The sequence below is a fragment of the Pelodiscus sinensis genome, chromosome 20, assembly GCF_052426305.1.
Source record: "Pelodiscus sinensis isolate ZL-2025 chromosome 20, ASM5242630v1, whole genome shotgun sequence".
NCBI classification, from domain to species: domain Eukaryota; kingdom Metazoa; phylum Chordata; order Testudines; family Trionychidae; genus Pelodiscus; species Pelodiscus sinensis.
Window position 1 is genome coordinate 13,079,196 of NC_143071.1, and position 12,419 is coordinate 13,091,614.

The window sequence follows — 12,419 nt, forward strand, 5'->3', positions numbered from 1 at the left end:
TTCCTTGGTATATATCTCCTGTGGTAGCCTCCATCAGTCTGAAAATAATCAGCATATTAAACACAACGGCTAACCCAGAACTTGAGTGCTGCAGCATTTATGGTGTGTTCTGAATCACAGTGTGAATACCATGCCAGCTGTAATATATCTAGCTGCAGGCAGCAGATGATGCGTTAAAGGCAGTGCAGCAGTAAGTAAAAAAAGTTCCTGCTTTTGCTGGCTAGCACAGAAATTCAAATACTTTACATATAACTCCCACAATGGCCCAGGGGAAAAAAATCCATTTCCCCCCCCCACTGCAGAGGCCTCACTCTTAGCTTTCCTCATCCCTTTTGTGCCTTTGTAAAAGTCCTCTCCACAAGCAAAATAATGTGTGCCTAATCACTCATAGAATTGAACAATGTGCCAGATTAGGCAGCTAGCAGAGGCAGCACATGATTAAGATTCACCAGTTATTAACTTAACAATGTACTGAATGGACATGAACCATACTATTAGCCAACTGTTCTCCTAACTGGTAAGAGGCAAGACAGTGTTGCTGTGTGAATGAGCCCTTAATATTAACACAGTTGCATTTCACCACCTAATGGTGCAAAGAATAATCTCTATCTATACATTTTTAAAATGTGCATCTGTCTGTCAATGATTCTATTTGTTCAAGAACTCCTAAATGGTAAGAGCTAGGATCACCAAACTTGCTATGCAGCTTCCTCTTATCCTAAGTTAAAGCAAGATCAGGGTTTGGATGTGCCAGGAAAATGGAAAGTGCCAGGAACAGGACTGTTTTTCATAACATAGAAAGGGAAGAGACACAGCGAGATGTGGGGTTGTCAGATGGTTGAAACAAAAATACCGAACACCCCCTCCCCCAAAAAAAACAAAACAAAAAAAACCACCGAGAAAAAATTCTGTTGAAGAGGGGGGGAAAAAAGGGGGGGGGGACCCAAAGTTGTTGAGAAAGACAAAAAAAAAAAACCTCCAAGGACTTATTAAGCAAAAAAAAAAAAAAACAACCACCACACTACAGCATTAAAATAGCATGTACTCTTTAAGTGCAGGGATAGAAACAGGGGAGCAGTTGAGCACTAAGACTCAGGGGAAAGACCCTATGTCTTTTGGCGGGCAGCCATTTCGTGCCAGCAGCCTTGCGAACCAGGTAAGCATGGGGGCTGGGGTTGGAGGCCGGGGGGAGGCAGTCGGGTGTTGAATGTTTGTAGGGTTGCCAGGTGCCCGGCATTTTCGCCTCCTGGCTGGGGAAAAATTCAGAGAATACCGGACATCTCAGGTGTCTGGTATTTTCTGAATTTTTTTTACCGGGCAGGAGCCAAAAATACCCGACTGTCCGGGTGAATACCGGACACCTGGCAACCCTAGCGAGGAGAGATGCAATAATGAGAGTGGCTACTAGGGGCAGTGAGAGCAGGGGAGGGCTCTCCTGCAGAGTTACCATGGAGGCCAGCCACACCACCAAGAGAGTGATCAGCTGGAGCTGAGACTCACCATCTTGCATGCTTCCAGACTGGATAAGTAGACTCCCAACCCCAAAACCTCCCCCCGCCCCAGCCCTTGGCCCCAACACTGGGAGTAGAGAGGAAGGCCCTTACAGGCCAGGGGGAGGGGCTGGGGGGAGAAAAAAGACACCTGGTAGCTGGGAAAGGGGCTAGGGAGGGGAGAGAGAAGGCCCCTGCCAACCGGAAGGGTGCTTGGTGGGGACAAAAGGCCCCTGCCAGCTGGGGGAGGGCTGGGAGGAAAGAAAAGATCCCTGCTGGCCAGGGGAGATTGGGGGGAAGAGACAGAAGGCTCCTGCTGGCTGGGGGAAGCAAGAAGTCCCCATCGGCTAGAAGTGGCCTGGGGTGGGGGAGGAAAGGTTCCATTGGATGGGACCTTCTGCCCTGAGTCCCTCCTCATTCCTCACTCTCACTCTCACTTCCTAAGCCCCCTGCCTGGAGCTCCTCCTCAAACCCTCACCCTGACCCCTTCACCTTCATGTCCCCAGCCTTTTGTCCTCTCTCCCCCCCATATTCCCAAGGCCCTGCCCTGACTCCTGTGCCCCTCAGCAGCCCTGTGCCCTCCCCTCCCCCGTGCTCTGAAGGACTGGGGCAATGCCGAGTAAGTCTTATAGTGTTAACATAAACCAATTCCTGACAAATCTCTTTCTCTTACAAACACATTCAATCTTCCAGTTCGATCAGAGAACTCAGCTAAAATATTATCTTGCTCTTACTCACTGAGAAATGAAGTAGAAAGGCTTCTACTGACCTTTCTGAGCAGAAGGCATCACAGCTGATTAGATCAGGAAGGCAAGGGAAATGCAATGCAACTTACTCCTTTGTGTCCTTTTCTAGATAATCAAAATTGAACCAAACCAACTGCATACATAGGGACTCCTCTCTGGGCAAGGGAATCTGGAGTCACCATGTCTTGCTTTGATACCTAGAAGCCTTCACTGACCCTAAGGTTTCCTTCAACCCAAATTACATGCATCAATATCTTACTCTGTGCAAGTACTTAATAGAAAAAATGGAGTTTTTACTTTTGAGGCATTAGAGAGGGTCCAGCGGAGGGCAACCAAAATGATGAGGGGGTTGGAGCACATGACCTACAAGGAGAGGCTGAGGGATTTGGGCTTAGTTAGTCTGCAGAAGAGAAGAGTGAGGGGGGATTTGATAGCAGCCTTCAACTTCCTGAAGGGAGGTTACAAAGAGGATGGAGAAAGGCTGTTCACAGTGGTGACAAATGGCAGACCAAGGAGCAATGGTCTCAAGTTACAGTGGGGGAGGTCTAGGTTGGATATTAAGAAAAACTATTTCCCTAGGAGGGTGATGAAGCACTGGAATGGGTTACCTAGGGAAGGGGTGGAATCTCCATCCCTAGAGGTTTTAAAGTCCTGGCTTGACAAAGCCCTGGCTGGGATGATTTAGTTGGGGTTGGTCCTACTTTGGGCAGGGGGCTGGACTCGATCTCCTGAGGTCTCTTCAAGCCCTAGGATTCTATGATTCTATGATCTAAAGACCACTTTAACACCAGTAGAAATCTTCCCATTAATACTGATGGGCTTTGACTTAGGGTTCATTCATATGATTTCTAATCACGTTGGCATCCTATATCAATAAGGTATTTTTTTATTCTTTATCTGTGTGATGCTACAGTATATGTATCTTATTGGATGCTTTGGCCTTAGGTTCAAAAATATTATCACCTTTCCTTCACTTGTTGAAAATATTGCACTTGCACTAACTTTTTCCTTTTAATCTTTCTGAAAAAATCATTAAGGAAAGATTTTAATTAAGAAAAGCCTACAAGCAAATAACAAGCAGGGCCTGATCGTTCTGCTCTAGTCTCCCTGCAGAGGGTGACTACATATAAAGCTTTGTAGAGCTTGTCATTTTAATTAATACAGTGTTGTATTATAACATCTCAATGTCACTGTCCTCTACTCTCAGGCGGATTGTCTGAAAATTCATTCAAATGTAGCTGACATTTGGCAATACTTATTTTTCCTTAACCTTATTTTGGTAGTATAAATACACTTCCTATTATAACAGCTACACTATGCTGCACACATTGAAATGATGATGCATTGCTGATTAGCAAAATGAATAGATTTAACTAACCAATAATAACCTAGAGCATATTTGGTTTTTTTTTTCCAAACCCCGCTCACCTTTGGTAACATTAATATAATGGAGATGATGCGCACCTTGGCCTTTTAGAGAACGGTAGTTACACAATGCACAGAGCAAAATATGGTAATGAGGAGACAGGCATATACATATTTTTCTTAAAATAACAGAAATTGAATCAGATTATTTCTTTTCCTTATGCTTAAATTACTCAAGATGCATACAGACAGCAGAAATTTTTAGTATGGCTAAAGTATTTGCACTCACAAGCATTGAATTGCACAAAGAATATGACAAAAAATCTTGGTAGCAGGCCCAATTTCAATGGTAATATTCAGTGAGTAACGATAGGCTAATCTAAAGGCAGTGAAAATTTGATTGTGAGAACTCTGTGATTTTAAGTTAATGAGCATATGATTAACATCTTAAGTGTAAAGCTTAGCAAGTAATAACTTCTCTTTTAAATCAATGGCAGGACATTTGGGACTCTCTTGCTTACTATATAATTATTATGAAATGCCTTCCACTTTGCTCTTTCAATCCATTACAACAACAGAGCAGCTTAATTCCAGATACAAAGTTGGCTACAAAAATCCATTTTCTACAAAAACAAGATCACTTTCTGACACATCAGGGATGGTTTTAGACTGAGGCTGAATGGGCAGCTACAGTGGGTACCACATGGTAAAGGTCATTCTGCCGAGACTAGTTACAAAGAGAAACTGACTGACATGTTAATCCTTTTTCTCGTGCAGTTTTCTGGGTGAAAGGATTGCAGATGGAAGCTGATTAGGTTTAGACAGTGTCTGTCAGCATCTAGACTCTTTAAACACTTGTGTGGCTACAAAGGAAAATGAATTAGTTTTGTAAACCTAGCCAGTACTCCTTCTTAGGCAGCTCTTGACGAAATACATGATATAGAAGATAAGGGCATAAATTGAATGCTGAGGGCAGCTCTCGGCCATGTCGGGTAATCCTCCTTTTGTGAGGAGTAAGGGAAGCCAATGGGAGCGTTTGCTCCCATTGGCCTCTCACCGTGCCAACGCCACCAGGGCTCGGCTTTGCGTTGCTGGAGTTGTGTACCTTAAGCTGACCTTCCTGGTATAATATAGACCAGGTCTAAATGACGAGCCTACAAAGTGTGTTGAAGACTTTTCACACAGAAAAGATTCGAGTCAGAAGTTGTTTAACATCCTTAATTCATTTTCCTCTTCATTCCGCATGTGCAAAGCGGTCTTATCCCCACAGAAATGGTGACGGATGTGAATGTGGGTAGATGACAGAGAAAAAAATAAGACAAAAGGTGCAAAAAAGGAGGGATGGGGGGAGGGGAAGGAGGCGTAGAAACACTACAGAGGAAACCATGAAAAAATTGCAGTATTGGGAGGTATTCAGATATATCTGCATAGAAGAGAATAAAATTATGCACAGTTGCGAAGCTGCATAACTGAATTGTCTATCTGGTGGTCCAGGAAAAACTGCAGATGCTAAAAAGGATTCTGGGGTTTTGCTGAAGCGCTGTATGTGGCACAGGTGCCAAATGCCAGGTTCAACAAAGGCATCTAGAGAGCTCTGAGGCTTATGCATTACTATAGGAAGAACTTCTACATTTAGAGCCACCAAAATCATTGAGTACTGCATGATGTCCTCCGAGTGTGGAGGCCCTCCAACCAGTTTTAACATTGATTATTTTCATTTTAGCATTTGAATGTTCGAGCCTATGAACTTTTTAACGGCTGTAAGGATGGGATTTTCCCATCCTTACAGATAACATTGTTAAGGGTCAAACACTATGAAGTGCCCAAGACGAGTCTGGGAGTTAGTGACCTGACTCCCAGTGAATTTCAATAGGATTTGGATACCTAACTCCACTAGAATTCTTTGAAAACCCCCATCTAATTATATAAATTGGCCCCTAAAAAGTGTATAAATAATGTCACTAATAAGATGTATATAAAAGAGATGATGTTTCTGGTCATGCTACTGAATTGAATGTATTGTTTAGAAAGTTTAGAGGTTTTTTTACCCCTCTGCTTATTTTCCTCCACGTGTGATAAACTGTTTATGTGGCTTTGATGATACTACTCACTTGATAAAATACTTGATTCCATCTGCTGTATAAGATTCTTCCCATCCATAAGGTAAGCCTAAGTTGAAATAAAAAAATGAAATGACTCTCAAAGCTTAGAAGAGACCATAACATTAGTTGGGATATGGTAATGATTAGAATATTATAGATTTCAACCAAGGCATGCAGATATTACTTTCAATAGCCTATCCGATTTTTATAATGATAAACAACAATACCTATGTACAATGAAGCTTAATGGTTTTATAACATGTCGCAAAGGTATTACCCATTAGCCATAATCTTACTCTTTATTATTTTTACTTACTGGTAAACTGATAGTCTGGTAGAAATTTAGGGTCTGATTTTTAACAATCCTGAATTTTCTGTTATCATTTACACCTATGCAAAGGGATGCAGAAACAACCATTCTGATTTGCTAGTGTTTTACTTGTACTTTACACAAGTGTAAATAACTCCATCAGGTGCAAAGCTGAGCAGAATCAGGCTTTTTGTGGGCTCTACATTGCTGAATGTAAATACCTTGGAAACTTACTTGCAAACCCTTCTAAGACATTAAGAGCTGGTTTCAGAGAAAAAGTATAGCATGGAAACAGCTAAGTACAATTCACAAAGTGCTACATGAGGTTTTCAGGTGTGTGACCTCTACTAAAGTCAATAGGAGTCATGGATTTAATGCCACAGCACTTAATATAGTGAAAGAAAACTTCTGAGAAGATGGATTTATTATACATAAAAACTAAGCAACCTTCTCTTTTTCTCTCAAGTAACCATAAAAAGCATGACTTTCTGAGACAGGACCTTGGCTATAAACGCTAGGTTTTATTTTGAATATGACCCTGTGTGAAAGACTATTGATGATTTCATGGCATTGGTTGATAGATTTTAGGAAAGCTTTTCAACTTGACTTTTACTTGTGCTGGGCAACAAGTACATTGAACAACAGTCAAAGCTTTGCTAACATAAAGCAAAAAGGCAGGTCCTGCTCACAGAAAGTTGGCAGGGACAGGTCTGCTGATATAACAGCTAGTGCTTGGAGGTAATGGAGGAGTGGGGGCTCTAGGGGTTGGGACTGGCACTGGGGCTTTTTATACCATGGACCGGCAAACCCGTTCACAAACTGTTTGCAGACCAGTAACATTTTACTTGCATATTTCTGGATATTCATTATTTATATAATGAATATACAAATAAAATGTTACCGGTCCGCCAAAAGTTTGTAAATGGGTTTGCCGGTCTGCGGCATAAAAAGGCTGGGAACCACTTATGCAAAGCATACTGTTCAGGGGGGGAAATGCTTTTTCCTGCCCCAGAATAACATGTTCTGGGAAGTGAAGAGACTTTGTAGGCTAGTGGGAAGTGCAAACTATTCCTGTGCAATGCAGGTTATTTCTGAACTGCCTAAGACTACAGAGTTACAAGTGTACAACTTTAAATTTGTAGGCCTCTGCCGCCATGCCAATTTATTCCAGTTTTGATTATGTTTCCTTATGTAGGAAAGTGTCTAGTTTCATGGGGCAGACATAATGACCTAAAATAGCTAAGTAATGCAGTTCTTTACAAAAAGTCCTATTTTTCTTGTATTCTTATACGTTTTCCCAATGGGAGTGTGGGGGACAAAGTCTGTCCCTAAAATCACAGCCCAGCAAACCACTTAAGCAGCAGCTCAACTTTGATGTGAGTAGTTCCACTTTGGTAAAATCTAGATGGGGCCTTTGCATCTTGGGCATAAAATAGTTTTACATGCATAAAAGGAAGATTGTGTTCTATTATGGGATTTGGATGTCCTAAAAAGGCTTTTACATTTGAAAACTGAAAGGCTCAGTGCTGCAAGACACTGAACACTTAGGCCTCATTCAGAAAGTTTCTTAAGCTCATGCTTAACTCTAAGCACATGAGCAGTCTTGTAGATTATTTTTATGAAGAGCTTGTGGAGTTCTTTCCCTAGCCTATTGCTGAATGAGAATTCAAATAAAATGCAATGAATGTTAATTGGTGTGTGACTGTTTTATTTCTTACCTTGTGGTTCAGGTACAGTCCAGTAGATTCTAGATATCCATATGCTGAATGCTTATAATGTTCAGGAACTAGAAAGACAATGGCAGCTCACCACTACTTAAGTCAATGGCTATATTCATGTGCTCAAAGTTAAGCACATACCTAAGATCTTTGCAGGATCACACCACAGTGTTCAGTGGCTTGCCCTCAATTTTTAAATATAGGCATGTTTATAAATTTTCCAAGTCCCATATCTGGGCACAGCAACTTCCGCTTAGCACAGAAAACTAGCTGGTACCTAATTTAATTTACTATTCACAAAGGCCCTAGTCTAGACTACACTTGATCACTTTGGCGTTTAAAGTTAAGCATGAACTTAACTGCTTTGCTGGATTATGGGCTCTGAGCTACATTGTGAACCTCTTACTCCCACTCGTGGGCACTTTTGTATACAAACAGTCTCACTGAATGCAAAAGGACTAACTACTCATGAATGGGACTGAAGTGTTCATAGTCTAGCCCTAAACCACTAAGGTCCTGATACACAGCCCACTGAAGTCACTGGGAATCCTCATTGACTTCAGTGGCCTTTGGGGGCAGAGCTCAGACATCTTTAAGTAATTGTCTTAAATGAACGATCTAAAAGTATTGCTAATGCATGTTGGAAAATAGGATCCTAATGATCATATTCTGCTTCCTCTTCAAGTGATATGAAAGGACCTTAATTATTAGAAACGTGCTGGTTTCACTACATGTAGAGGAGAGGGATAGGGTGTGGGCAGCACATAAAAAAAACCCAAATACTGCAAGCCTAAGCTCTGGAAGCCCAAATCAGATGTCATGAGCCAGCTGTGGGTTTCCAATTGCAGTACAGACACACCCAAAGTGATCATCTGCTGGATGATTAAACTGCTGGAGGAACATACTCATTTTGTCATACATCCCAAACATTACCAGTGTTATTGGTACTAATACCACCTAGGGGAAAAAAGCAACCTAACTCTCAGATTTCGTAAATGAAGCATATAGCTACTTTCAGCAGCATTTAAGCTCTGTAAGTCACAATAACATGCATAGCTGTCTACAGTCCATTTCCCATCACAGCTGATCAAAGTCGTATCATTAAATCACCTGAACTGGAATCAGTATTATGCATCATGCTTAAGGAGTATAAGGTTTATCTAGAATTCTAAAGCCAAGTTGCACACTTATTCAATCTCAAAACAAACAGAAATTCTCTAAGCCACAAGAAAATCAGAAACATCAGAGTTTCTATCTTGTCTGACTGGGGTTTTACTTGCACAGTTATGTCTTCCAAAAGTAAAGATAAATTATATGATTTAGTCTAGTGTTTGCCTTCAGTACTGGGCAAATTAGTTGAAACAATAGTAAAGAATAAAATTGCGAGGCACGTAGAAGAACATAATTTGTTGGACAAAAGTCAACATGGTTTCTGTCTTTGAAGGGGTTAACAAACATGCAGACAAGGGAGATCCAGTAGATATAGTATACTTAAATTTTCAGAAAGCCTTTGACAAGGTCACTCACCAAAGGCTCTTGTGTAAATTACATTGCCATGGGATAAGAAGGAAGGTCCTTTCATGGATTGAGAACTAGTTAAAAGATAGGAAACAAAGGGTAAGAATAAATGGTAAATTTTCAGAATGGAGAGGGGTAACTAGTGGTGTCCCTCAAGGGTCAGTCCTGGGACCAATCCTGTTCAACTTATTCATAAATGATCTGGAGAAAGGGGTAAGCAGTGAGGTGGTAAAGTTTGCGGATGATACCAAACTGTTTAGGATAGTCAAGACAGAAGCAGACTGTGAGGGACTCCAACAAGATCTCACCAAACTGAGTGATTGGGCAACAAAATGGCAAATGAAATGTAATGTAGATAAGTGTAAAGTAATGGACATCGGGAAAAATAACCCCAAACTATGATGGGGGCTAATTTGGCTATGACAAATCAGGAAAGAGATCTTGGAGTTATCGTGGATAGTTCTCTGAAAACTTCCACACAGTGTGCAGCGGAGGTCAAAAAGGCAAATAGGATGCTCGGAATTATTAAGAAAGCGATAGAAAATAAGACACAGAATATCTTACTGCCCCTGTATAAAACTATGGTGCGCCCACATCTTGAATACAGTGTACAGATGTGGTCTCCTCACCTCAAAAAATATATTTTGGCCTTGGAAAGGGTTCAGAAAAGGGCAACTAAAATGATTAGGGGTTTGGAATGGGTCCCATATGAAGAGAGGTTAAAACGACTGGGACTTTCCAGTTTCGAAAAGAGGAGACTGAGGGGAGATATGATAGAGGTATATAAAATCATGAATGGCATGGAGAGGGTGAATAAAGAAAAGTTATTTATTAGTTCCCATGACAGAAGAACTAGAGGACATCAAATGAAGTTAATGGGTAGCAGGTTTAAAACTAATAAAAGAAAGTTCTTTTTCACACTGCGTGTAGTCAACCTGTGGAACTCCTTGCTACAGGAGGCGGTGAAGGCTAGGACTATAACAGAGTTTAAAGAGAAGCTAGATAATTTCATGGAGGTTAGGTCCATAAAAGGCTATTAGCCAGGGGATAGAAATGGTGTCCCTGGCCTCTGTTTGTCAGAGGCTGGAGAAGGATGGCAGGAGACAAATTGCTTCATCATTGTCTTTGGTCCACTCTCTCTGGGGCACCTGGTGCTGGCCACTGTCAGCAGACAGGCTACTGGGCTGGATGGACCTTTGGTCTGACCCAGTACAACTGTTCTTATCTTCTTATGTTCTCCCTTTCTTCTCTGCTTGTTGATATTTCAAACAGTGATTTTCCAAAATCAGGAAAAGATTTGAAATTAGATCCAGCAGAATTGGAGTGAGAGATTTGCTACTGTACATGCAATTTTTGCTCCTTTCTTTTCCTTTAATAAAAGAGGTTTTGAACAGAACTCATCTCTCAGCCATCAATGGATGTGATATATGTGTTATATCCATGAATGCTATGATCACCTCTTATACTTACTCAACATGACCTAAGAACAGAGCATAAGAATGGCCATACTGGGTCAGACCAAAGTTCCATCTAGCCCAGTATCCTGTCTGCCAATGCCAGATGCCCCAGAGGGAGTAAACACAACAAGTAATCATCACATCCCATATGCATCCAAAAGTCATTTGTCAACAAAATTAAAATCTTTGAACCAGATCCTGAGTCTCTGCTTATTCTCCCTTTGTGCCATTCTGGCAGGGTGGAAGGGCAGGAGAGCTAGCCATTCCTTTGACGGCTCTATGCAGTCTAGTTCAAGACCTTGATAACTAATGAGCTATGGGAACATGCCAGCCACACAGTGGAGTGAAATGTGTTGTGGTGACTCGGGGCTGACAGAACAGACCCCTAAGGACTGTACAAGCTGGCATAGCTTGAGGCATGTTCCTTATCACCTGTGCTAAGCTAAGGTCAAGCATATCTAGGGAACTGACCATTTATTTTTGATGCTCTCAGCCACATATATTGTACTATTGCTAATTCCTGAAATTACTGTAAAATGTAGCTGGAAAGAAATAGCTTTCAGAAATTAATGTATTGTTTGTGTGTCACTCCACTCTTTGGCTCTCTCAAGGGCTCTCCCCAGAAACTACTATTCACTTTGATTTTATGAATAATGCGCTGCTAAGGGGACTTTCCATTCCTTTCTTCCACATATCAAATTCCATTCTGAGAACTGGATCTTCTCTTTTATTGTTACAATATGGCTTGCTTTTCAACTTGCTTCTCTCTCCACATATTTTGGTTCCTAGAACTAGCCTTCAGGCAAAATACTTTTTCCTTACTTTTAATGGTCAGGGCTCACATATCTTCCCATTTCATTTTTCTCATTTTTAACTTCAAGTGGTGTTAAGCTTTAGAATAGGCTTCCCAAAGGAGGTGGTGAATTCTCCACCGATTGTTTTTAAGAGTAGGTTGGACAAAACACCTGCCAGGGTTGCTCAAGGTTTATTTGGTTCTGCCTCAGTGCAGGGGCTGGACTTTATGACTTCTCGAGGTCCCTTACAGCCTATTTTTCTATGATTCTAAGATTAATGATAAGATATTAAATTGATCCAACTGTGTTAGAGTACAATCACATTCATTTCTTATCAGCCAGTTAGAAAACTATTTCACAATTGATAAAGATTGGTATAAAAAAAAGACATAAAACTTATGAAAACTAAATGAAAAAAAAAAAACTTTTCTGGGAGACGGGGAATCTAGATTTGTCAACATCTGACACAAGGATAACTTTTAAAGTCTCCTATTACCGTTTGAAATTATGAATATTACTTCTGACATTCTCCTATTCACCCTCCTGTAATACGGGTTTGGGAATAACCTCCTAAAGTTAAATACTCAGAGACAGAAAATTTAAATATATTAATAGCAACTGCTCAGCCTGCCGATTTATCTAGTGACATATTAATAATCTGAATAGTACATGAGATTACTCTAGTCATCAGACATTGCAGTAGCTCTTTGTTCTCCTAACTCACAAAATGAAGAAATCCACATTTAGAACAACTTTACATTGGGATGTGCACTAACGTTCTTCAGAAGTTAGTGGGAGTTGAATGCATCTACCTAAAAACTGAATTTGGCCCCGAGTCTCAAAAATGGGTAAGGAAGTCTCCTCATGAAACAGTTTAACTTTTAGAGAAATGTAAATCTTTCAGTGATTAACTCTAACG

General features: G+C 40.9%; 1 protein-coding gene across 6 annotated transcripts in view; it reads right to left on the reverse strand.

The window, feature by feature from the left end:
• STXBP4 (syntaxin binding protein 4) overlaps positions 1-12,419 on the reverse strand; it is a 160,635-nt gene that overhangs the window by 26,966 nt on the left and 121,250 nt on the right. For 5 of the 6 annotated variants that reach the window (XM_089771845.1, XM_089771847.1, XM_089771846.1 and 2 more), the window contains one exon: positions 5,713-5,770. The exons of the other annotated variant lie outside the window; for it this stretch is intronic. In XM_089771845.1, the coding sequence (XP_089627971.1) occupies positions 5,713-5,770 (58 nt within the window). The remainder of the gene's footprint in view (positions 1-5,712; positions 5,771-12,419) is intronic. 6 annotated transcript variants of the gene reach the window in all.